Here is a 26,524-nt window from a genome sequence, read left to right on the forward strand (position 1 = left end):
GTTTCCACTGATCTTTGTGGGGGAGATGTGTCTCCTGAAGGCAACAGAACGATGGATTTTGTTTTTTGATCCAGTCTACCAATCTATGATGTTTGATGAGTTTAAGCCATTTACATTCAGGGTTAATATGAATGGGTAGTAATTTGGTTCTGTCATTTTAGCAATAGGTTCTTCATTGTTTGATTTAGTCTTAAATCAGCCTATGGAACTGTATCATAAAATGATGATGATGATGATAATTATTGTTTTTTTCAAAAAGAATTGCATTTTTTTAAATTTTTATGGCCCAAAGTTCTATATGCTCACAGATCTAAAGAAATAATAACTTTATAATTTGAAAGATTCAATACAGTTGTTATTTACCATACATAGACTAAATGGATTCATATACACTTAGAATTTATGATCGATACACACAAACTGTGTCCAGGTTTGAGCTCTTCAGTTCAAACCACAATTTTAAACACCATTTATATCTTGCCACTAAGGTGTATAATATTGCAAAGTAGAAAGTGATTAACAAAATTTCTCTTCAAAAACCTTATTTGTAATGTGTTGTTATGGTATTGCTTCTTCAGTGATAAAATAGATTGATTCCAAATTTACTTGACTCAGTTTTGGTTTTGAAATGCCATTCTCCACAATTTCATTAAAAAGTCAGTGTATGAAATTCACCAATATTACATATGTGGCAACTGGGGGATTTGAGGAAAAATTTACTTTTCAATTATTCTCCCAGCAAACTGACTCAATGTGAGTCACTACATCACACTTTAGGTGACAGTAATCCCATGAAGGCTGGACTCAGACTGAAAAGCTGTGCTCTGACAAATTTGCCTATGTTTCCACTAAACAAAGGCTGCTTTTGTATAGCCCGTAAGCACACAACACATGACCTACTCTTTCCTGGACCTTGGTTAACCAAGGCTTTTCTTTTTTATTTTCCCCCAGAACATACATCTTATTCTGAATCTAATTCTTATCAGACTGCTGTGAAGCTGGCTCAGGCCCTTCCCTGCCCTCCATCTGCATTTGACATTTACTGTCATGCAGAAGCGTTGCACTTCTATGGTAAAACCATACAAATGCAGAGGTCCTATGGTCTGCTTTTCCAGATAATCTGTGGTAGTTCCCCAAGCATTCTTTCACAATGTAGAAGATTGTGAAATTTAAAATCATCTTTCCCCCAAAATAATGATGTGTTGTTTCCCCCCGAACTTGCTTTAATAGATTTAACAGGAAATGCTACATTGCGTGACTGGTTCGTAGGCTGTTGTTAAAAATAAAGACACTGCTAACCTTGCAGAAATTAATGTACCTCCAGTTGAAAACTAGTTTGTGGAGGCCAGAGTTACCCAAAATAATTGTCTTCATGTTTACCAATGACAGTATCTTTCTTTTTGCAGTACCGAAAATTATGACTTTTAGCTATTCCTTTCAGGAAAATGAGAGTTATTGGAATGATAACTGTACAGAATTAGGAACATTTGGGACGATATAGATTTCAGATTGCTCTAGAACCAGCTTCAACTTTAGCCTTTCAACTGACCAGCCTGGTGGTCATGGAAAGCTCTCCAAACTTCTACGTTTGCAGCCAAACGCCTTCTTAGGCGTAATGGTTGCAGACAAAGCCAACTGTCTGATTCTCCCACACACACACACACACACACACACACACACACCCTAACTGTAACTTTTTTGTTTTGTTTTGGTAAATGACTGTTTCACTATCCCTGAAACAAGACATACATGCACTCTGATAAAACAAAATCAAAGTCTCAGTCCTGGGAGTAGAAGGCTCTGAAACTCTGACATCAGCTATCATTACATGAACGCTGTTGTTTGGGGCAAGAAAGAGAGTGGGCACCTGCCGTACTTGACTTTCACCAGTGGCCATGGCCACACACACAGCAAGCTTAAAACTGTCAGGACTATTTATCATGTAGCCCAGATTGTTTACTGTAAAACTCTATCACCACAACAGAGAAATTATGAACATTAATGGACACTGAATAAAATATACAATTTTTGAAAAGACACAAATGTGATACTTAGAAAAGCAACAGTCAGGGGAGCAATGAGGTAATCACTGAAATACACAATATAATGTAAGAAGTGTTATGAGACAGTCTAGAAAGAGCCTGTCACTGGCTTTTCTCGGTGGATTCTGGGCATTTGCAGCAAAGAGAGACAACAAAAGAAAAGATATATATATATATATATATATTTAAAACTCTGAGTCCTCTGGAGATGTCAACCATGTGGAATAAGAACAAAAAGTAAATTGGGCAAACAGAATGAGATTCCCATCCATTTTGCCTGACTCCCTATAAGAAAAGGATTCATTCTCGCCTTCCGTAGCCTGTATCTCAGCCACATTGTTCTGTATTTCTCATCAAGTGAATCCTTCACAGTGAATATTGTGATTTCCTTCCTTATTGACACATAGGGCATGAGAAAAAGCTAATAGTCACCTCTGTTTATGAACTCTCATATATTTAGTAGAAACATTCAAAACTCTACTATTGAGACCTCCAGTAGCTACAGAGCTTAAATAAGCATATAGTTTTGTAACCTATGAAATTGAACTATGAGCAATAGTCTGGCTAATATACATTATCTTTTCACAAAGTTCTCAATATTCCATACAATGATCTAAAAAATAAATATGATCCTTACTTTTGAAAATAGCACGTGAGGCATGTGTACTTTAGACCAATTTGTTCTAATACCTAACTCATTACTTAATTTTTGTATTGTCTGCTTAATACTTGAACAATTTGGGTTGAAACATGATTTAAGAACCAAAAACAATGATACAAAAAAATCAAATAAAGATCCCTGCTGTTCTGAAATAGGATGTGGGTTTCTCAGTCCATTGTGCTTTCCCATCAGAAGGGTGGAGTTCGTGTGGAGAAGCCGAGAGACTCATGACGCATCAGAAACGACTCTCTTCCTCTTCCACAGCACGATGAAGGCCAGGGATGAATTTCAGGAGTTGCTTGCGGACACTTCCCCTCCTGCTCTTTCGGGGGAGGGTCCCAAACACGCTGGAGAAGCTGCCCTCCCACAGTGGAGACATGGATCCGCTGCTGGCTGTACTAATGCTGCGGTTCCTTCTCGAGGAAGATCTCCTTGGAAAATCATCCCCATCCTTGGGCATGAAGCACTCGTCATCTGTGCTTGTCTGCCTGCTAAAGGCACCCCTGGCTGAGTCCTCCGACACACAGGTCTGGTAACCGTCCTCGCTGTCTATGGTCATGGAGCTCAGCCAACTCTTGCAGCTGCTCTCACTGGATAGTCGGTTCCGTTCCATGAGGGACGGGGCTGGCCCAGGCAGGTTCCCAAACAAAGACACTTCATCCAGGTCGAGGTCTTCTAAACTTGTGCAATTCGTTGCATCACCTGGAAAACAAAGACCAGGAGTACTGCTGAAGGGCACTGACAGTGACTGCTACAAATAAACCAACGTTTCTCTTTTAAGTAACTAAGACCAAAGGAGCATAGATTTTTCACTAAGCTTTAACTCCTATGATCAAGTGACTTTTTATGAGGCCACTGATAATATTTAAAGTGGGATTTTTCGGACTTTTCTTCATGGACTAACTTCCAAGGAAAGGGTTCCGTGGTTTATGAAAGCTACAAAGCCAAAAAAAAAAAAAATTAAACCAAAACTATTCTTACCAGACTGGTTTAAGCAACTGACAGTATGCAAGTGTAACTTGTGAATCTTTAAATAATCAGTTTTGAAACGTGTGATCCTTGGAATGTTCTATTGATTCACATGGAAATGGGGTTACCAAAAAATTTGGAGAAATTCTATGTTCTATGGGTTTTCTACAGTTAGTTCCTCTGATCCTTTGCTATTGTCCTTTTGAAAATAATTGTGAAGCTATTATAAAGTCCTTTCAGTTATATGAGAAACATACTTATAAAAGTGAAAACGTGAAAGTGTTTATTATAACATAAAGCTATATGAAATCAAATTTGTTTTCCAGCCTCAGTATTCCAACTTTTGCTTGTAAGATTTAAATATTATAGAATAGTATTACATAGAAAAAGTAACTCTGTCCTCAAATAAATAAAGATTCATTGGAAGGATTTGATTATATCCACTTGGCTGAGATTTTTCATCAACCTTTCATCACCTACACCTAAGCTTCCCAACTCAAATGTCAGCTCACACAGAAGAATGTCCTGTCCATATGCCACCTGTGTTACAGTAGTGGAGTCCCTTGACATGCTCCTAAAAAATAGGGCAGTATTTAGAATACCAAGCTGAGAAAAGCATGGTAAGAATGAGATTTTGTTTCAAGAAAATTAATAGACACTACACACCCAGAATTTTTCATCATCATCATTATTATTTTGTACCCATTGCATTTACTGCTGTCCTTCTTTGTCATTGGTTGATAGACTATTCTTCCATTTGAACTGCCAAGTTTCCCACAGCTAGCCCTGCAGTGATTAGTCATAATGTTTCCTATTTACTAATAAAATTTACTTTTCTCTATCTTACAAGGGATGATTTTTTTTTTTATTGGAGAGGAAGGATCTCATGCATTGGATATTTGCCTAGGTCTTAAAAAATGCTAAGGAACTCTCTCAAGTCCAAAAAAAAAAAAAAAAAAAAGAACCCTTTGCAACAATGACTTTAGGAGTATTCTGACCCAAGATCTATGTGCATCAAGACATTGCTGTAAAACTCCCCATAGAGCCCACATCCATGGGCTGGCCTGGATGGCTCCTGCAGCAGAAGCAAAGGCTTCTCAAATACCAAGAGAGCTTTACTATCTCAGTCTAACATGTGTCAAAAAATAAATAGACAAAATGTTGAGGATAGAAAAATAGCTGAAAAACTAACAAAAAAGAGGCCCAATTTCAAATTTCTATAAAAAAAAGCAAAATACAACTTCAATGCAAATATCTATTCTGCACCTTAGTGCCTAAGTAAGTAGTTGTTTCTTTTTCAGCAAACAATGGGTTACAATGTTTACCAGATATTCCAGTTTGTAAATACAGACTCCTAAAGAAGGTGTAGTGTTTACTTCACAATCGCATAGTTAGTGGTTTTTGCAAATCCTTTGTGGCTGGAGCAGTAGGAAAGTCAGGAAACCTTTCTTATTGTTCAAACATATCCAGATGCCTCCTGCAAACAGATGCCTGCACATGGGTGTGCTTGCTTTCATACACACATGGGTTACAAGTCTGGAGATTGGCTATGGCTGATTTCATCCCTTCTCTACGTTAGTAGGTCACAATCATTTATACCAAAGGAATACAGACTGGTATCTGTGATCGGTGCTGTGCAGATTCTTCTGGTAATAATTATACTCTGAAAACAGCTTAGAGGCAGAAATACTGAAGGGATGAAATGTTACTGCGGTTTCTGAACAGGAAATCACATTTACCATGAAGCAGGCGCTGTTCCTGTAACTGCAGAGACCTGAACTCCACCCATTTTTGCTTCAGTGTTTGCTGTGGGAAAAAAAAAAAAAGAATAAAAGTGTTATTTATTAGGAGACCTCTGTGAAGGGAACAGTTTACTCCCAGGCCTGAGAACAGTCATTCCATCTTTCTTTTGAGGACAATTAGCACTACCATTGCCACGCTGACACGTACACACTCATTAAGAAGATTTTTGCTCCACACAAGAATACTGAGACTACTATACACTCAAGGTATAATGTAGCAGCACCAAATTTTCTCTTAAAAACATAAACAATGGAATTTATATAGTGTTTACATATGTGCAAGTTACTTACAGAACGAGAATGTTTATGTGTAAAAGAACTTGCTAGCTTTTAAGGCAAGGACTTATACTCTGTGACTTAAAGCATCTGCAGAATAGAGAGTAAGAGAGCCTAAACCCTAAGACTTTCATGGAAGTTGGACAAGTTAAGGGTTTAGAGCAGTGAGTAGAATTGAATAAATCCTCAGTTAATGTCATCATTTATATGGAAGCCAGGGTACTGAAGCAGCTTTTTCTGATGGAAATCCACTTATTTTCTACATCAAAAAGAGAAATGGCCTGGTCTGAGATGCTTGCTTGGAAGACTCAAGTTACGATGTGGCTAAGCTAATTGCACTGACCTCCTAACTGCCTCGTTCTCGGGGCCTCTTCAGCACCTGAGAGAATGAAACTGACAGCTGTGCTGGCCAAAACCGTACAGCAGGCCCAGCCTAGCTCAGGGAGTCGGCTGAAACAGAAGAAATCAAAAGCAAACCAGACAGCTGACATCCAACGAGCTGCCATCACAGGCTCACTCTCTCTGACACTCGCATTCCTGTACCCTAGCCTTCCCCTTGCCATCTGACTCCTGCCAGCAAAAACAGCAACAGTGCACAGCTCAGATCTGCCTTGTGTACTTATCCTAAATCAAGAGCAGATTAAAACCAAAAGGGAAAAGAGAAAATTACCTGAAGCCAGTGTGAGAGAGGCCTGGGAGAAGGAACATAAATTCTATGAATGTCATCAGGATACATAGAACATAAATTCTATGAATGCCTACAGGAAACATAATTGTTCCTTGGTCTTCAAGGGACTGAACCCTAACCAGGACAGAATTACTCAAGCCTTGGCAACAGTACCATTAAACAGCAACCCTTACACTTGCCAAAATAATTTGTAAGAAGCAAATCAAAACAGTAAAACACATGGCTCAGTTCATTTCTTCTTCATTCTATATTTTAATATCATGTATAATGAAGCTAAGACTTCTGTACTGCCTTAATCCTACTTCCTGTAACCCAGGTAATCCTATGTGACTGTCACAGGGCAGAATCAGGGACCTGCAGAATATAAAATACAAGGAAAACAGTAAATGCAGTAAATGTACTGAACCCTTTGTCCTCTGTTAGAGAGACATGTTATCTACAAGAAAATAGAGTTCATTAGAGATTAAGGACAGACTGGTAATCAAAAACTAAACACAAAAAGAGAAGGTTACATTTCTGCATTTACTACCTAAAAATTCACAAAGCTAGAGTTTACCAAACTACATTTCTGTGAGAATATACACTTTAAAATAGGTACTGTGCTGACTTTACCCAGTCATCTAAGTCAGTCATCCCTTAACCCAAGAAAATACCCACATAAAGAGCAGACATAGCAGCATGACTAAGAGGTTTGAGTCTGTAATTGAGCTTCCCTATTTTCAAACCAGGTTTCTGCCTATGTTATTCACATCATAACGGAGGATTTGGGCAGATACAAACCCTTACCTTTAAAACAGAAAGCATACGTGAGATCAAGCCCTAAAGACCACATCACTTCATAGTACCTAGCCCAATGCTTGGCTCCATAGCAGTTGCTCAGTAAATACTGGTTGAATACATACAGAAACAAATGACTTCCTGAAGTGAACTTGTTGCATCACACACTGGCTTGGTTCCAGACACTTTCCACATGTTATCAATCCACTTAAGACATACAGTTAAACATTCCCATGACACTTTAGTACTTATAATTATGCAGATGACTACTTGTTTAACTTTTACAAAATCTCTAAAATGTTAGAGATTTGAAAGGAATGGTTCAGTGACTATCTTGAAGATTTTGAGTAAAATATTTGCCTTGTGCTAGAAACTGTATGTAGCAGAGTTGAAGACTGGCTTTCCCAGCTAAATCATCAGAAGTGACATTTTCATGTTTAACATTTGAATCATAGGTCAGGAGAAAAGAAAAATCCCGTAAATGGAGCCTAACGGTATCACAGTTTTTAAGGAAGAGTTTTTGACTGAACACTAAGTCTTCTGAGAAATACAATGCACAATTACACAGAACAGAGTAAATGTCATTGTGTGGAGGGGATTCCAGCCTGAGTTATTGCATGTCTGAACACCAATGAGCTGGAAATCTTGTAATTCCATGATCGGAAGAAGGAGAAAATAGGAGAAGGTAGGCAGAACTGACCTCTCATGTCTTCTAAAGATGTAGAAACAGAACATTAGCTAGGAATCCAGGTCCTACAGCAATACACAGTTTAAAAGCGCTTAAAACACGTGGGGGACCAAGATACTCCCTGCTTAAAAAAAGATACATTGGCAGTCTGGTGTGGTAGTGTAGTGTCTAAAGCCCTCACCCTACAGGCATTGGGATTCCATGTGGACACTGGTTCTAATCCCAGCAGCCGTGCTTATCATCTGGCTCCCTGCTTGTGGCCTGGGAAAACAGTCAAGGACAGCCCAAAGCCTTGTGACCCTGCACCCACGTAGGAGACCAAGAAGAGGCTCCTGGCTCCTGCAAGTCAGATTAGCTCAGTTCTAGCCATTGTGGCCTCTTAGGGAGTGAATCAACAGAAGGAAGATCCTCCTGTCTGTCTCTCCTCCTCTCTGTGTATCTGACTTCCCAATAAAAATAAATGAATCTTTAAAAAGAAAGAAAGAAAGAAAGATACATTAACAAAGATCCAATAACAAAAGAGGCTGAGAAAAAGCTGCAGTTGAGCTTGTATCTAGAAAGGAAGGCCTGAGCCGGGAAGCACACTGACTCCTCAGGGCTGAAGCCGCCAGCCCAGGCCCTGAATTGGAGCTGGTAGGACTGAGTGATAGCAGTTCTCTGTCTATCATACCCAACTGAAAGGAGTGGATACCACTCAAGAGAAACCCTGAATACCCATAGACAGTTAACACCAGTAACGTTGTGAATTCTCTCCAAGCAAAAAGAGAATAGAAACATGCCAAGATCAGACTTTAAGATTGTCTATCATTTCTTGAGAGATGATGAGACCAATGTTTCCAAAAAGAACTTGAAACAAACAAACAAAAACCAGAACAGATAACAAAGGAAAAAGAATTACCTGACAATAAAAATCAGGTGGATTTTAAGAACTCAGTAGAAAGAACACATTGTAAACAAAATGCAGATAATACGAATATGACTAAAAATGTCACTAAGTAATTTAAAAGAATGTAACACAAGAGATAGGTCTTACAAAACAGGAAAGAGTGATTAAAAGGCACAATGATAGATCAAAACTCTAAAATCTATGTAATGTGAATGCCACAAGATAATGGGGAGCGATGAAGATCCATCAGAGATTGAGCTGATAGTTTTCCAAAAGAGAATGTCACAAATCGTTAGATCAAAAACAGACTGCAAGTTTTAAGTAATGTAAATGTGATAGGAAATTCAGATCCAATTGTGTTATGGCAGATTAATAACAATAAAAGAATAATAAAATCAGCCAGAAAAATGGAAGATTGAAAGGTAGAAACATCCTTGAGAAAGGATTATTAATACAGAAAGAGAGAAGGAACAGAAAGTCAGATTTTCAAAGTAGAATATTGATTTTAAAAAGATGTTCATCTAGAATATACTCCTTTTTAAAAGGTTTATTTATTTTTATTGGAAAGGCAGATTTATGGGAGAAGGAAACAGAGAAAAGTGTCTTCCATCCACTGACTCACTCTCCCCAAGTGGCTGCAGTAGGCAGAGTTGAGCAGATACAAAGCCAGGAGCTTGGAGCCAAGAGCTTCATCTGGGCCTCTGATGCAGGAGCAGAGTCTGATACAGATCCAGGGTCCCAAAACTATTGGCCATCCTCCACTGTTTTTCCAGGCCACAATCTGGGAGTGGGATGGGAAGTGGAGCAGCTGGGACACAAACTGGCACCAGTATGGAATCGCTGCTCATAGAGGTGGAGGATTAGCCAATTGAGCCATTTTGCCAGGTTTCATGTTTTTTTTTTTAAGATTATTTTATTTTTATTTTAAAGGCACATTTTGCAGAGAGGAAGAAAAACAGAGAGAGATCTTCCATCCACTAATTCACTCCCCAAATGGTCATAATGGCCTAAAGTGAGCTTTTCCAAAGCCAGGTGGCAGGGAGCTTCTTCCAGGCCTGCTACGTGGGTGCAGGGTCCCAATGACTTGCGTAATACTCTGCTGCTTTCCTGGGCCATAAAAAGTGAGTTGGCTTGTAAACAGAGCAGCCAGGTCACAACCACACTCAAATGGTTTTCTGCCACTACAGTTGGAGGTTTAGCTATACTATTCCATTGCACTAGCTCCAAAATTGTGTTCCACTTCAGAAAAACAAGTGAACATTGGCAGTTTTAAAAAGTTAAGTAGAATATAAAGTACTAGTTACTCTTTATACTAATTGGATGACAAACTTTTAGAAGTGTGCCTTTTAACGTAGCGAGCAAGAGGACAATGAAGCTATTGCTTCCAACACTGCCATCCCACTCCTCCAATCCACTCCATGCAATAGGTCTAGTAAGAACCAGATGATGGCAAAGTACCTGAATCCCTGTCACAGGAAAGGGTACCCTGAAGGAGATTGCAGGTTCTTGGATTTGGCTCAGCCCAGCCCTGCTGCTGCAACCATTTAGAGAATCAGAAAAGATTTTTCTCTGTGTCTCTTCCTTTTTCTCTCAATATCTCCATCCTCCCTTTATCTCTTTCTCCCTTTGTCACTCAACCTCTGAAAATAAAATGTTCTAAAAAATGAAGTCAAGTACATGTCTTCCACAAATAAAATATACTAAAGTTCATAGACAATGCTATATGAGAAGAAAAATAAAACAGTGAAATAATTGGGTGGATGGGGAAAATTTCATTATCTGCAGAAAAATATGAACTTTATATAGAAATATAAGGAAATCTACAATTCCAAGAACAAAGGGTGCTCACAAACACTGGTGAATTTTAAATTTCGCACAAACCAAAGGCATGAGCATTTGAAAACTGTAAGATTACATTTACCATAGCGAGTAAAATTAGAATGTACATGAGAAATATAAGAGGTGAAAAGTGTGTGAATTATGTAAGTATTTTTAAAGTACATAAAAGAAGAAAATACAAAGTTTGAGATTCTTTTGCTCAATATTTTAAAAATTGAAGCTAAAATGGTTTCAATTAGTTTACAAATGTAATTCAATTCCCATCAAAATCTGAGAAAATTTCTCGATGAATTTTAGAAATCAGTTAAAAGAATAAGCAAAATGACAACAGTTTCAACCCATGTTGACAAAAAGAAAACAAATATCACTAATATATTGAATGTAAAGCAGCAGAAAGATACATGATTAAATGTAAATACAAGAAATCCACCCTCTCGGGCTCAGAAGTTGGTGAGTCAATACTTTGTGAACAAACTAATAGCAGCTATAAGGGAATTTCAAACAGTTTATGGAATTACAAGGTAAGTTTACTACACTGCAAAATTTCTTGGAATCCATGCAATGTGTCACCACATGCATTTCCATGCACTTCTTGAAGCTCACTAATGTTTCTACACAAAGCCCAAAGAAGCAACCAGCCAATATAAGCCTGGATATCTCTGCTCAAGGTGGCCACATCATCACTATGCAGGGGCTGCACTGGGATACAGAGGTCACCCTGAGCTAGGAGGGTCTGGCCTTTAGGTCTTGATGGATTCTCAATAGCCTGGAAATTTGAGATTTGTTATTCTAGATACTCAATGAGCTATTCCAAGAATATTTGCAGAATACACTGCATCATGTACTGTCTCCTAGAAATGTTAACTCCTTTCTTTTCAAAATGGACAGTCTGTGTGTCAATAAAAGCACATTCAAGGACAGACGCAGGTTTGCAGGGAGATGGCCTTTGTTTCAAGAATAAGGCCAAAGGGAAGAGCACAAAAGGATAACACTGAAAAAAAAATCAAAAAACAAAAACCGAAAAGAACCCCAACCATAGCACAAGCATGTATCACTTGGGAACCAGATGCAAACACAAGCTGCCACAAACATTATGGAAATCAAAAGAGATAACAGGTGCATTGATGATAAGTTCTTCTTGTACCGCACCTTCCTGTAGGAAGGAAGAAAGCAATCTATCCTGTTTGTTGAATTTGATATTCCTGCAAAAGTAATTGTGTGGCTCTTGATAAATCAGAAATTTAAATTCATCATTACTTTTCATCTTCATTCCTCATGTAGATCTTTATTCTACCACTTACACATTCAAGGATGAAAAATGTGCCTCTCTTTATCAAATTACCTTTAAAATTTGCAGCTTCGTTTCCAGCTCTGCTCTTCTGAGAATCATTGTTCCATTAAGAGTCTCTATCCTGTTTTAAGAAACAGAAAAAGGAGAAAGGTAAATAACCTGAGTGATTCAATTAAACAAGTGCCATCCTTACGGAATACTATACTTTGAGTACAAACTATATTAAATTGCAACATAAGCGTTATGGTGCTCATGGCACTTCAAGTGTCTGGGCCTGGGCCAAATCTTCTGACACCGTTCAGTGAAAGCAAATGAGAAAGGAAAAAAAAAACTTTCTTAAGAGAACGGCTGAAAGAAAATATCCTGATGGATTTATGCACTACAGATCATATTGACAGAAGCTGCTCTATGACAGTGATGCTTGCTTGGTACCAGTGCTAACTCTTGCAGGAACAGACAGAATCACCTCATTCAATTGACTAATACTCATTTATTTTGAATCTACTACCAGACGCTAAGCCCCAGGCTAAGCACAAAAAATACAACAACAAAAACAATGACCATTTAGCAATCAAAATGTTACTTCTTGAAATGGGGAAGAATCTTTTCCTTCCTAGAATTCTGGAAACCATCACATCTGTAAATTGCCTGAAAATGTTGGAACAGAAACATCAGGACTAGAACTCTATATGATAATATCCTTTGTATTAACTCTTTCATCTCAAGATCTTTAGCTTATCACAGCTGGATCCTAGGATTGTCAGTGAGATGGTGTTCTATTATTCCTAAAGCAAATACTTTTCTAAAAATAAGAGACTTAATGCTGCCTGAGTCATTTGGTTTTTGACCTGAGCTCAAGACAAAAGTATTCGATGACAAAGCCATCACTCTGAGTATGATGACAAGTCAGTGACTCACACACAAAAGCAATTTTAAAGTAGTAGTTCAAATTCCTTCTCCTAATTGAGCTGTAAGTCAATTTATAAAAATACAACAAAAGTCTTGAGGCTGTGTTTCCAGTAGCATCATAGGCAAGATAATGAGATGACAGTCAAAACATTGTCCGTTTTTCCAATAAGGCATTCTTGATACCTGGGGGACAATTTGTAAGACTCTAATTCATTGGAACTTTCGATATTGATCCAATCTGACCAAGCAATTGATGCATAAGAGCAAAACATCAGTAAGCCACTGTTCTCAGCATCTATCTTGTGTTTCCTTCACCTCCGAATTTTTCACATTTTTCTCACCTATTGTGTTCCTTGGTCACATGTAGCCTGTCCACTTCACTCACATGGAATATTTCCTTATTCTAATCGCTACAATTTTGTCTTCAACTCTACACAGTTCTGTCTTCTGGATCCAGACTTATCAGGAGCAAGAGAGCCCATAACATTTACCCTAAATTCAGATGACCCAGATATCACCAGAAACCTTACCCATGTACTGAAAAACCCAAACTATCCTTTGAAATTCAACAGAAGAGCATCCAATCTTCTATTGGCAACTTATAATGATTGGCTGCATCTGAAAAGAATGGATCTTGGCATAGAGAGAAAGTGACCAAATCCTTGCCCCAAACCTATTGATTGGATGATGTAACTAAGCTTTCTTGAAGCCTTAAGCCCTTTAATCTACATTTAAATATTCCATAAAGCTACTCTGAAGAGCGAATGGTGTGATGCAGGATCCAGCTCATTCAGAATAAAACTTTTTGGCATGGCTGCTGAGGTCTCAGGTCTGTTCCCTTACCAACTCTCGGTCTTTATTCTTTACCATCCTCTCCCAAATCCTTCAACACCCAGTTATCTACGTTTTCCCTCCATCCCTTGCCAAGCCCACTCTGAAAAATCCATTTTTTCTCTTTTCCTAAAACTTCATTATCAGGAGCTCATATGACCACCCCTTCTCTTCATTTAGGACTCAACTCTAGTTTCATCTCCTGACAGAGGACCTGTGCACTTATCTGAACCAAACTAGTGGCTCTTTTACTCCGTGCTCCATGTCATTGCTCTATTTCCATCAGACTGTCTATCAGTAACCACAACAGAAAAGCACTAAGAGAACCTCTGTCTTGATCTCTCCTGAGCCCATTGCAAAAAACATGGTATTTCCCACCACCACCACCCTCAAGCTCCCCAACAAGCACTACCGTAATGAATGAGTGCATTTCACCTTTCAATTACTTACTAAGTTCTTAGGCACCAGGCAAATGATAAATGGAGAAGTCAGTTGAGCCTCAAGCTGGGGAAACTAATATCCCATTAACAAGTAGCATTGGGCATGCGAGTGGTTTTAGGCTGCAGAGGATTTGGCAGACAAAGCTTCCTGCCAAATGGAGCACTAGCAGAGGGAAACAACAGCTTGTGGCATGAGAGGGAAAAAGCACAGCCCTTTGATCTTTCATTTGTTCTAGCCACAAGATTATATCAACTGTGGAGACTGAACCAGTTCCTCTTAATCCAAAGAGAATGTGTACCAGTTGAATTGAATAGACTTTAAAAACACATTTTGAAATGCTCTCCTTCCCACACAGGGGGTTGGGTGGTTGATATTCTCCAGACTTCAGATGTTGACACTATGTTCAAATCTGAGAAAACCTTGAAGAACAAAAGGAACTGACTAAAAACAAAACAAAGTAAAAACGTGTGTTCCCAATCCTACAGCTATGCTACACTGCCCCCCTGCTTGAGATCCTTGAACAAAAATCTGTTCATTCACTCAGCGAGCGTTCTGACAGACAGCCTCAGCTCTGAAGCCCTGTGGGAACAAGGTGAATACTTACGTGAGTAGATTTCCTGAAGATCGGATCAGGTCAACCACTTGTTTGTAGGTTAAGCCTTCTGTGCTCACGCCATTGATATTTGCAAGGACATCACCTGGGAGATGTCAAGAAAAACATGAATGTTACATTGGTTAGGGAAATACTTCCTGCTGATATGCAAATAAAAAAAACAAAACAAGCAAGCTTTATATCTTACCAATATAAAACACTGAGATAATTTCAAGCATAAATCTCACCTTGACCTTCACTAGCAAATAGTTTTCATTTGTTGCTATTGCAATGACTCCTGACAAATAAAGTTATGAATTACCAGCTTGCAGGCCAGCACAGTGAGCCGGGCTGTCCTCCTGCACGCTGCAGATCAGAGTACACATGTCTGAGGAGCAGGCATTCTGGTTCTGGAGCCTGTAAGGCTGTGAAAACGAAGGTGATACACAGTCACTATTAGGAAAAAATCCAAAACCTACTTGTCAAAAACTAAAAGTTTGCCAATTACCAGTGAGTAGTATAATACACAAGTACAAAGGACAATTTGGAAAGGCTACCATAAGAATAGACTGAATGAAAGGAACCAATTTTTCAGCTTAATTCCAGTCATCAAAAAAAAATCTGACATGAAAAGGAAAATGGGACAAGAGTACTGAATTTTTTATATCTTCAGTTCTATAGACCACCTTACACTACATCATTACATATTTCTTGAGAAAAAATTTAAGTGTCTAATTTACTAATGGAATTAACAACTGGAACAAAGAGCAGAGAAAAACCTCAATGTGATTCTCCCAAGCTTAAGTACTCACTACCGGAGCACACGAAACAGTACTTCAAGCAAAGGAAAATATGCCAACAATGCTTATTTTAAATCTAAGTTCTGCAAATAATGACAATCTGCCCTGTATTTCTTCAAACGTACTGTAATTGATTCAATTACCTTTCTCTCAAAGCACTTTTGGGCACATCTGCTCTGAATTCTCACTGGTTCGTTAGTTGTTGCCCCAGTAAATGAGAATATGTTGTGCTTCCCTTGCCTCAACTTAGCCAACTAGTTCAATGGTGATTGTTTTTTCTTTTTTTTTTAATCCCAAATTCTACCAAAGCAACAAACAAATGCTTGCTAGATATCATGCCCCCATGATCTATAAGTAACATCCCCCCCCCCCACCGTACATTCAAGTTGTGAGCTCTGGGTTCATTTGACATCAAAATTAGTGCCTGAGTTTAGCAGGAGTTTTAAATATCTGATTCCTGAGGCTAGCATTGTGGCACCACAAGTCAAACCTCTGTTTACAATGCTAGCATCCTATATTCAAGTGCAGATTCCAATTTAGGCTGCTCAACTTCCAGTCCAACTCACTACTAATGCACCTGAGATAGCAACAGAAGATAATCCAAGTGATTTTGCTCCTGCCGCTCTTGGGGGTCACAAAGATAGAGCTCCTGGCTCCTGACGTCAGCCAGGCCTAACTCCAACCATTTGTAGAGCGGACCAACCAATGATGGAAGAGATGAAACAGTTCTTTTGCAACTTGATATCTCTCTCTCTCTGACTCTCTCTCTCTTCCCTTTAAAATAAATGAAACAAAGATGGACTTACAATGAAACTGTTTACTATATCTTGACAATAGGATTCTGGACTCTCTGCCATTGTCCATGCTCACAATGATGGGCATACGACTGTGTATGAAGAACTGCACTTTATTAATGATATAGAGGAACTAAGTGGGGAGGGGGAATTGGGGTTGGGATAAGAGAAATACCAGGAGCCTATGGAACAGTATCTGGAAATCCCTCAAAACAAACAAACAAAAAACAAAATCTAGACTAGACAGAGAATAACAGCAGCTGCTGCTCATACTTGAGGGCAATTCTCACTTGACAAGGAGCAGTTGCAAAAAGCATAGTATCTTTAGGACAATATAGAGAGTATTTTGTGTAAATAAGGTTTACCAGAGGACACTATTACAAATAGACTTCACCAATTGTTGTGGAGAAATATAGAGTTTGACAAATTTAAAAGCCAAACAGCTCAAAAATTAAAAGATGGTTTCTCTTAGAGCCTTCTCCCTGTTCATTCCATTTTGCTCCTTTATTCATAAAACATGTTTTGCTTAGCAGCTTCCTGTTCTTGATCTTAAAATACACAGTGACTTTCCAATTGTGGGGCTGATCTCATACCAAAGTTTTCTGAGAGCAGTTCCAGAACTAAGATCTAAAATCTGATTTATAGTAGGAATATAATTATGCAAAGCACATCTGAAGAAAATGCAAAAGTACGAGGGAAGAGAGCAGTTATACTTAAGGCACTTGTAGTGTGTTTGGTTGGACTAGACTTCTTTTGTCTTATTTCACTCTTACTGCAAACATGGTCATGGAGAAGGAAGGAGATAGCAAACAAGAAATAAAATACTTTGGAAATTGTGTTCAAATCTATAAAGACTGTTCTAAATTTCTTAAAGCATACAGCAATATAAAGGTAGATGTGAATGTCCCACAGCGGTTCAAATAATATTTACAAAGTGCTGTCATGATTATAAGGATGAAAAATTTCTCACTATGTCCAATATGAATCTTAAGAAGCAGACACAATGGGAAATATCCAGGAATATATGTATTCCACATACAAGATGTAGTCTTTCCAGCATTTCTTGAATTTTGAAGTATAGATTTGTAACATGATACACAGCATAATAACACAATTACAAAGACTACATCAAAACGCAAACATATAAAAAATGCATCTGTAAAAAAGTATTACACTTTCTTGTTTAAGACCAGAGTGTCATCATGCACTTTTGAAGAAATTGAGTCTGGGACCTGAGCAGATCTCATTTCTAAAATAAGGATGTTATTCTAGCAGCTTCAGTGTTTTCTTTGACAGTGCTTAGCACACTGAAAAACAACCAGGAACCTCTAGGCACGGAATAGAACCCAGTCCCCATAATTCTCTATCCCTAACTTCAATGACTTTTTTTCAAACATGATAGTACTACCAATGTAATGCTACTTGTTTTAAAATCTAAAAAGTACTTACCTGAATTTCAAATCCAAATGTTTCATTATCTTGCTTTGCTACAGTAACAAGCTTTCTGTATTAAAAATGATGAAAGTTTCATTAACGTCAAAGGAACACACTCAATGCATTTTGTTTTTTAAAAATGATTATAACAAAAAAATTTGTGTAAACTTCAGTATGTATGACTGTGTGTGCATGGGTGTCTGTGAGCAATAGTTTGTGTAATTGTGCTTCCAAATATCTTGGTAACAGATCCAATAATAAACAAGTCACTTTTACCTTTGAGACCAGGAAAAGTCACCCCAGGAACCAGATCTCGTCAAAGCAAACTGAAAAATATAAAACGTGTATAATTATTTCAAGGTCCTTAAGATGTCTAAGTAAACTCGTCTAGTATGCAATGGGCTTTATCAATTTCCTGGCCCAGCTCCTGGAAAATGCTTGCTAAAGACAGGATTTCCTTTCTCCAGCAAAGGTAGAGGAAAAGTGAGCAAGAGTGCTTTCAGCAATTACATGTGAAGACTTAAAAAAGGCTCAGATAATAATGCATTATCGCAGGAAAAAAAGTTCATGCATTTTGGCAAACCCCCAGTGTTTCCCACGAGAACTCCTTCTCTGTACTGCATTTAAAACAGCATCTGAAGGGTTAACCACAGCAGTCTATACTCACCCATTTCAGGATTTCACCAAAGAATTCTAAGACCCAGAAGAAAGGCATACAAAGCCCCAGTGCTCATGCGTAATAGATTCAAACAATGCAGGTAAAATGACATTGTTCTTTGCAGTGATTCAATGTGTTAGACTTTCAGTTGAATCACTAGCTCGTAGGAGAAAATATTATGGCTCAGTGCATTAGCTTAGCCCTTGACACACTCATGTCATGATAGAGACCCTCAAATTGAGTCCTGCTTCCAATCCATCTTCCTGCAATGCATGTAGGAAGCAGAAGCTGGTGGTTAAAGCATGTGAGTCCCTGACATCTGAGTGAGAAACACACTTGGAGTCCCAGCTTGCCAGTTTGGGTCTGGCTCAGCTCCCGCTATTGTGGGATTTGAGGGGAAAAAAAAAATCAGTGAACGAAAGTTCTCTCACTCTGCTTTCAAAGACATCAATTCTGAAGGGAAGTGGCATATATGAACAAAGCTTAGTAGCCTAAAACCATGTGTGCAATTGGAATATCAATAAAGCTGAATTTGGTTCCTGGGGGGGAAAAACAGAATTAGAGAAAAAAACAGCTCATATACAGACACTATCCAGGTGAAATCAATTACTTAAACCTACCTCAATTCTGTCTGTGACTTAGTTTTTCCATCATTTTGGAGTAACGCAGTGAGATTCGTCAACAAAGGAAAGGAACCTCAGGACAGTATAGATGATATAAATAACATCATCTTTGCTCCTTTACACATTAAAGAAAAGTAAATATAAGGGGTCCGGTGCAGTGGCATAGCAGCTAAAGTCTTGAATGTGCCAGGACCCCATATGGGCGCAGATGAGCACCGGTTCTAATCCCAGCAGCTCCACTTCCCATCTAGCTCCTTGCCTGTAGCCCTGGGAAAGCAGTCAAGGACGACCCAGAACCTAGGAACCCTGCACCTACATGGGAGCGCTGGAAGAGGTTCCTGACTCGTGGCTTCGGATCGAAGCAGCACCAGCAGTTCCGGCCACTTCGGGAGTAAATTATTGGAGGGAAGATCTTCTTCTCTGTCTCTCCTCCTCTCTGTATATCTGACTTTGCAATAAAAATAAATAAGTCTTTTTAAAAAATGAGTATAAGTTTTCAAGATATACATCATCATTGTGAATCAAAGTCAACAAAGTTGTTTTCTTAATTTTAGAAGCATTGCTGAGGGTTTTATGTAATTTTTGTTTGGGAAATGCAGTAAGTGTTTAACCTTGTCTCTCTTTGTCCAAGAACCCAACACAGTGTATTTTGTTAGCCCAAACCGCTTAACTGTCAACCTAATATGCCTGTCAAACACCTATGCAACCATTTCAAAAAAATTGTTCCCACATTTATTTTTAATGCCATTTTCCATGAACTTTCAATGTGCCCTTATATATGAGTCAATACATAAGGTATCAGAGTAGTGCATAGAACCTTAAATATATTAAAACAGAGGGAGAAAACAACATGGAAAAAAATGGATGCCTGTGCAATAAGTTTCGAAACGAAATGCATAGTAAGGTATCTTTTAGCAGGAGATTAGCTGTGTGGTGAACGGCGAAAGAGGGCAATAAAGTTGTATTTTCATACATTTTCAAATTTCCTCTTAAACTATAATCACAGTTTTTCATCTGTTTCATTACCTTCAGCTGTTTGTCTTCGACTCAAATCAGATTGTAAGGTAACATTTAATCATGAATCAATCATCGTAAAATCATATATATTTTTCAAGATTTATTTATTCTACTTGAAAGTCACAATTACAGGGACAGTGGGAGAATCAGAGAAAGAGAGAAAGCTCTTTCAGCCACTGGCTCACTGCCCTAATGGCCACAATGACCAGGGCTGGGTCAGTCTGAAGTTGGGAGCTAGGAGTTTCTCCTGCGTCTCCCACATCGATGCAAGGGCTCAACAACTTGAGATGCCATTTTCTGCTGATTTCCAAGGCCAGTAGCAAGAAGATGTGTGAACAGTAGAGCATCTGACACGTGAGCCAGTTCCCATATGGGATGTCAGCACTGCAGGCAGATTAGTGTCTACACCACCATGTGACCCCTGGGCATATATTTCTAAAATAAGTACTTTTGATATCAAACTTACCATATTCATATATGTAGAACTATATTTGTATGTCTTTAAATGAAGAGCATACTGGTTAAATTCTATATATAATCCTCATGATGACTTTAGCCTCTTAAAGAATGTATTTTTATACCTCCTAACCCCAAATTCTAACATAAGGCCTGAAACAGTTTAAATTTTTTAAAAAATGAATAAACAGAAATAAAGTATGAGACAATATTACAAGCAAATTAGTGAGAGTGGATATTCATATTAAAGTATCCAAGTTCAGAATATATGTATTAAGATATCTTTAACTTTGACTTTCATTACATTAAATAATCACTGGAAGAACAACATAATTATCAAACAAAATAAAATTGTTTAAAAATGTTTCATATTTTTAAGAAACACCAGAGAACAAAAACAGCAAAATCCTCAACCCAACAAGAAATACTAGAGAAAATGATGAGTAAAAATAACGTAAGATAGTCATATCCTAACATACAAATGTAAAGTGAGTGAATAAAAAGAATAAATCATTCAGTAAAGTTCAAGCTTTGGCCTTTTTAATATGCTTTTACTAGACTAACAATCACAGCAGTAATCACATCCTCAAGATGTTACCCAACCTGCCTTTGAAATAAAATATAATTCTTCATAGACTCTAATCAAAATCCTTTAGGTTCATAAGACAGACCCAAGACCTCTACAGAGAAGGAAAAGTCCCCCAGACTCCAATTTCCAACCTTTTTATTTATCTAAGACTGAAGATAAAAGCATTTTCCTAGCACAACATGAGCACCATAGCAGTGTTCAACTAATGTGGAGTGACTGACTTGGACTAGTAGTGACACACAAAGAAATAACACTAGGTCAAATTATAAATTAGTTTCCACCCAGATTAGTAAAGAAGTTGTTTCAGGCACCCTAGAATCCAAATCAAAAGTAGTTTAAAAAAATTAGGCACCGGGACTGGCACAATAGTGTAATGGTTAAGGTCCTCACCTTGAACGCGCCAGGAGCCCATATGGGCGCTGGTTCTAATCCTGGCAGCTCCACTTCCCATCCAGCTCCCTGCTTGTGGCCTGGGAAAGCAGTCGAGGACTGCCCAGGGACCCTGCACCCATGTAGGAGACCTGGAGGAGGCTCCTAGCTCTTGGCTTCGGACTGGCACAGCACCGGCCATTGCAGTCATTTGGGGAGTGAACCATCGGATGGAAGGTCTTCCTCTCTGTCTCTCCTCTTCTCTGTATATCCATCTTTCCAATAAAATAAATGAATCTTTAAAAAAAAATTAGGCACCATCAAAATCTCTGACATAGACCACATGCTGACACAGAGCCTCCTTGTATTTGATCAGGGCTGTCAGACTCAAGTGATGTAGAAAGGAATGTTCTCAGGGTTCCATGTTGCTTGTTCAGCACAAAATCTGCCTAAGAGATAAGAAATGTGTTTCAGTCTTATCAAAGGTCTTACACTTGGGAAACAATTAGCCCCGTACCCTTTTTCCTGGGGGAAGTAGTTCAGGCTGCTTTACTCAAGGTTCTAGTGAAAGCATCAAAAATCATGAATGAGGAGCTGGTGTGCAATTCACAGCATATGCTGGCAGCAGCTGTCTTTTATTACACATTATCTAATATGAGAAATCTAGGTTTAGCAATTTGGCAGGCTTGCAAACTACACATTCAATTATGACTGCTGAATAGACAAAGCTCCTTAAGTCCTTGCTAGCCGCTAATCTAATGATGCCTGGGACGCTGGGCTTGTGACTGTTCTTCTGTTTTATTATCACATGACTTAGAAGATCAGGCTTTAACATTCAGAATGTAATTTACCCTGCTACACAGTGATTCACATGTCCTGATTTCATGGGAAACCAAGACTTAACTACTTCTGTTAGTGAACTACTAACTACTGTCTCTTTGCAAAAGATAGAGGTAATGTGCAGCTCAGCCAAATTGAGCACTGCCTTTGAAGAACTCAAAGTTCAACCCTGTGGCCACTTTTGCTGCAAAACGACAGCTACTTCCTGGTCTCCTTTTTGTGTGCTCACTTCCTGATAGGCTAGGGGGAGGAATCTAATTCATAAGTTAGGTGTTGTTTGCTTCAAAGGTCCCAAAATCATGTGTCCCCTACCTCACCCTAATTTTTCCATAAATACAGTTCCTGTCCTACTTTATGGGTCAGGGGATGTTGATAGCAAGGCTTAGCAGACTAATTAAAGGCACAGCTAAATAAAGGAACTGAATGCAATTTGCTAACTTGTAAGTACTCTAAGTAAGCATCTTAAACAGAAAGTTGAAGCTTCTGGGGAGAGTCAGCTTATAGGTTCCCCAAACTGTTTTTTCCAATTACTAGATCTTGACTCCAAGTACAGCACAATAAATATTAAATAATACTTTTCAAATACGTATTTAGTGAAACTAACATTGAATTGCACCTAAAAGCCTTGTGGGATAATTAGATCCCTTTAGTGGAATGAGTAGCATTTTGGAGGTGATATCTGGTGGATGCACTGCCAGAAATACAAAAGCTGCAAAGAAGCCTAACAGTATAAACGTTGCAGAATTCTTTTTCTGAACTTATAAATGAAATCATTTTCCCAGGAATTGCTTAGCTAATAATAATCTGATAACTAGAAGAAAATTCGGCCAACAAAGGCCCCTAGTGGCACTAGTACTGTAATATTTCTTGCCAGACTGCCAGATCCCTAGTTCTCATTACAATATTCAGTGAACTTCTCCACAGTGAACTTTCAGCTTCAGTTACGCCGAAGCCAACTTGTGAGGAGTGACAGTAAGACACAGTCTCTACTCCGTGAGTGTTTATAAAATTTTTCTCATTTCCTTATCTTTTCAACAAAGTTCTCCATTGCAGTGGCCTCTTCTTTTTTCTTTTTTAAAAATATGTTCAAATGTAGGAGAATTTCTGGGATGTCTGACACTTAGAACAAATGCAGGTAATGAAGTAATACAAATGCAGAGAGAAATCTATTTGTATGCCATTTTCAACGAACAAATGAATCTGAGACTATAGGATAACCAGATACAGCTTTACAAAAGCCTATGTCACCAACAAAAGAAGCATAAAAGTGCTAAAAATAATGGTAGGCAAGAAACACCTGCTCATGTGGCTGCAACAAGGGATCTTGTTGCCTGCAATTCAGTCAGTGCCAAATGGGTGATCATTTTCTAAAAAACCAAGGGAAAGGAATATTGGTTTGAAAAACTGAACTTCTGGACATATTTGCATCGGGTCTCAATGATAATAAATGCATACAATTAAAGCATCATGTTCAAGAGGGTTTGTCTTGCTTTCTTTTAAAACTAACTGAAAAAAAAAAAGTAATTGACAGCCCGGCTCAGTAGCCTAGTGGCTAAAGTCCTCGCCTTGCATGCACAGGGATCCTATGTGGGCACTGTTCATATCCTGGATACTCCATGTCCCTTCCTGCTCCCTGCTTGTCATCTGGGAAAGCAGTGGAAACAGTGGAGGACAGTCCAGATCCTTGGAACCCTGAACCCACATGGGAGACCCAAAGGAAGCTTCTGGCTCCTGGCTTCAGATTGGCTCAGCTCCACCCATTGCAGCCATTTGTGGAGTGAACCAGCAGGCATAAAATCTTTCTCTTAGCCCCTTCTCTCCAGAAATCTGACTTTCCAAAAAAAAAAAAAAATTTAAGAATAAATAAATAAAATAAATGTGAAAGAAAAAGTAATTTCCACAATAACAAGGAAAAGCTGTTTGAACAAAAAGTTTACCATGTGAAACTATGTGATCATGAGGAGATCTGGAGAAGGCACGAATGTAGCATATACTGTTTTGTGCAGGTCGATGTGCAGGGCATGAACATACACACGTACTCGCACACACAGGTGTGAATTCCTATGTCCAAATTTCTCTTGCTATTTTCTTCCTTCGATCAGCCCCCTCGTACTGACTGCCTTTTTAAGGTCACTCAATCTTCACTCACTCTCCACTCTCAATGCCTTTCATAGTCTGCTCATCACTGTCTCATTTTCTTTTCCTCCAAACTACTACCGCCAAAGTTCCTCTATCCACCTACACATCACTTTTCTAAAATTGTTACCCAAATCCTGCACTGCTTTTCCAAGTTTGGATGACATCCAGCTCTCTTTGTCTGCAAGGTCAACATTCGTGGGTCCCACCAACATTAGAATGAAAATAGGTTTTTTACTGAACACGTACACATGTTTTTTTGCAAAACAACTGAGCGCTGAGATCTTTTATCGCCCACGCACGCACTGCTTTTCTTAACACACTCCGTATTATGTGGTGATCTGAACATGTGCTCAAGGCCCCAGGTCCCGTGCTGCACGTTAATGGCTGTCTTGTTGTGTAATACCAAATATCCTTCAAGGTTGTACTCAAAGACATGTAACTGGGAGGAGAGCATTTGAGCTGTTTTATCTTCAATAACAGGTATTCATTCTGCCTACTGAGTGGCAAACCGTGTTCTAGCCGGAAGCCTGTTCTGCTCTTTGTGCCTCCTGCACGTAGCGTGATGTCTATCTCTCCCCTTACAGCCACTCAGACCACTTTGTTGCACCAAAATTCCTGGGTTTAATAGTAAATAAAAGGAATGATACTTAATTAAGAGCATAGGGATGGAAAATTTCCAACCTTTTCAAATAAAAACACATTGAATGAAAAGACAAAAAAATGCTAATCAGAAAATCATGCCATTTACCTTCTACACACAAAATATAAAGGAATCAGCGATATACAACACTGAACCCTTTAATCCTGCACTAAAAGTAGCATGAGCGGTACATGTGAGCACAATTAGAGTGGAAAAATTTTGGGGGGATTCTACTTTCTAAAGGAATTCTAAATGGTTTCTCTGCAGGTGTTGTACTACATTCAAATATTTATTGAGGCATGACAGCAAGTCATACAAGCACAAGCCGAGGAAACACTCTGTTCTTTTTTATTTTAAGCTTTCTTTGCATGTTAGAAAATGAAGAACAAAAAATGAATTTAATCCAGTTGGACCTGAATTTTCTGAGTTTTCATCCCCCTGAAAAACACTTTGCAGTGAAAATTTTCAAACAGTATAATCTGGCCATTAATGTGCAAATACTGCATGTCAAGCCCTGGGTTGGGCACCGCACATGTCCTTACTTACATATTGCAAGAACTCAGTAAGAGTACTTCTTTACTTATATTCACTTCAGAAGAAAATAAAACTGAATCCTATTGGAGCAAATGACTTGCTCAAGATCCCACAGCCACCAAGCGGCTGAGCTGCAGTTCAATCTGACCCTCACCCATCCAAAAGCCTCACTCCTCAGAGACGTGAAGTACATCCCAATGCCCAGAGCCAAAGATAACTTAGTCAACAAACTTTGTCCTCAGGAAAAAAAAATCCTCTTTGCTTATGAGCTAAAACGACTAACAAGGACTAGAAGTTAGAATAAGGGGGAAAAAATCAATGAGTAATTAAAGAGAAAGAAATTTTGCTGCACTTATGGTTGTGCCCACAGAAACCATCCTCAAGTTTGCGAGGCTCAAGTTTTCCTTTTATCTGAGTGCCTCTCCAAGTGAGAAGGACAGCTTTTAAGTTTTTCCTCGGGGTAGAAAAAGAGGATTTGAGTGTTTGGTTATGGTCTGCACTCTCTGGCCTAGTGCAATAGCTCGTGTGGGCCTTTAGCTTCCTTCCTCGCTCCCACTGTCCCTAATCCCAAAGCCTCTAAGCTGGAATGTTCAGTACAAAGTAGGACAAACATGATCACTCAGCTCTTAGGAGAACATGACAGTATCAAAGGTATAAAATCAAACCCATACCTGTTTTCGTCCCCGGGGCAGTGTAGCCACCGTGTCTGCCAGCATTTGAATCCTCCTGTTGTCATCCTCTGTAAGGCTGCCTGGGAGTGTGGAGAAAGATCTATACGCTGGACCAATGCTATAGTCCACCAAATTAACATTGCTGCTCTGCTGCTTGAGCCTTTGCAAAGACATTGTGAACAAAGATCACTCCAGCGAGCACATGGCTGAGTGGCCTCTCAGGATGGGGGAAGCTGAAAGTACCACTCTCACACAAGTCGTCCAAAGT

At 38.8% G+C, this 26,524-nt stretch overlaps 1 protein-coding gene across 1 annotated transcript; it reads right to left on the reverse strand.

Annotated features, from left to right (window-relative positions):
- Positions 1-291: 291 nt before the first annotated feature.
- Positions 292-26,524, reverse strand: LOC121150609 (cytohesin 1 interacting protein). The gene is made up of 8 exons (XM_040971591.1): positions 26,257-26,524; positions 17,997-18,046; positions 17,736-17,790; positions 15,015-15,117; positions 14,705-14,798; positions 11,971-12,040; positions 5,412-5,478; positions 292-3,405 (listed from the first exon to the last, which is right to left on the reverse strand). Exons 1-8 carry the CDS (start codon positions 26,428-26,430, stop codon positions 2,939-2,941), a joined length of 1,080 nt encoding a protein of 359 aa, XP_040827525.1. The 5' UTR covers positions 26,431-26,524; the 3' UTR covers positions 292-2,938.

The sequence above is a fragment of the Ochotona curzoniae genome, unplaced genomic scaffold (genome assembly GCF_017591425.1).
Source record: "Ochotona curzoniae isolate NIBS_2020 unplaced genomic scaffold, NIBS_Ocur_1.0 contig_2210, whole genome shotgun sequence".
Lineage (NCBI taxonomy): Eukaryota > Metazoa > Chordata > Mammalia > Lagomorpha > Ochotonidae > Ochotona > Ochotona curzoniae.

Excerpts from the sequence above, each read along its gene's own strand:
- LOC121150609 (XM_040971591.1), bottom strand. The coding sequence starts at position 26,430 with ATGTCTTTGCAAAGGCTCAAGCAGCAGAGCAGCAATGTTAATTTGGTG. Across the intron at positions 17,791-17,996 it reads GACTTTTCCTGGTCTCAAAG|AAAGCTTGTTACTGTAGCAA; the intron begins GTAAAAGTGACT and ends TTTTTAATACAG. Across the intron at positions 14,799-15,014 it reads CTGTGCTGGCCTGCAAGCTG|GTGATGTCCTTGCAAATATC; the intron begins GTAATTCATAAC and ends GACATCTCCCAG.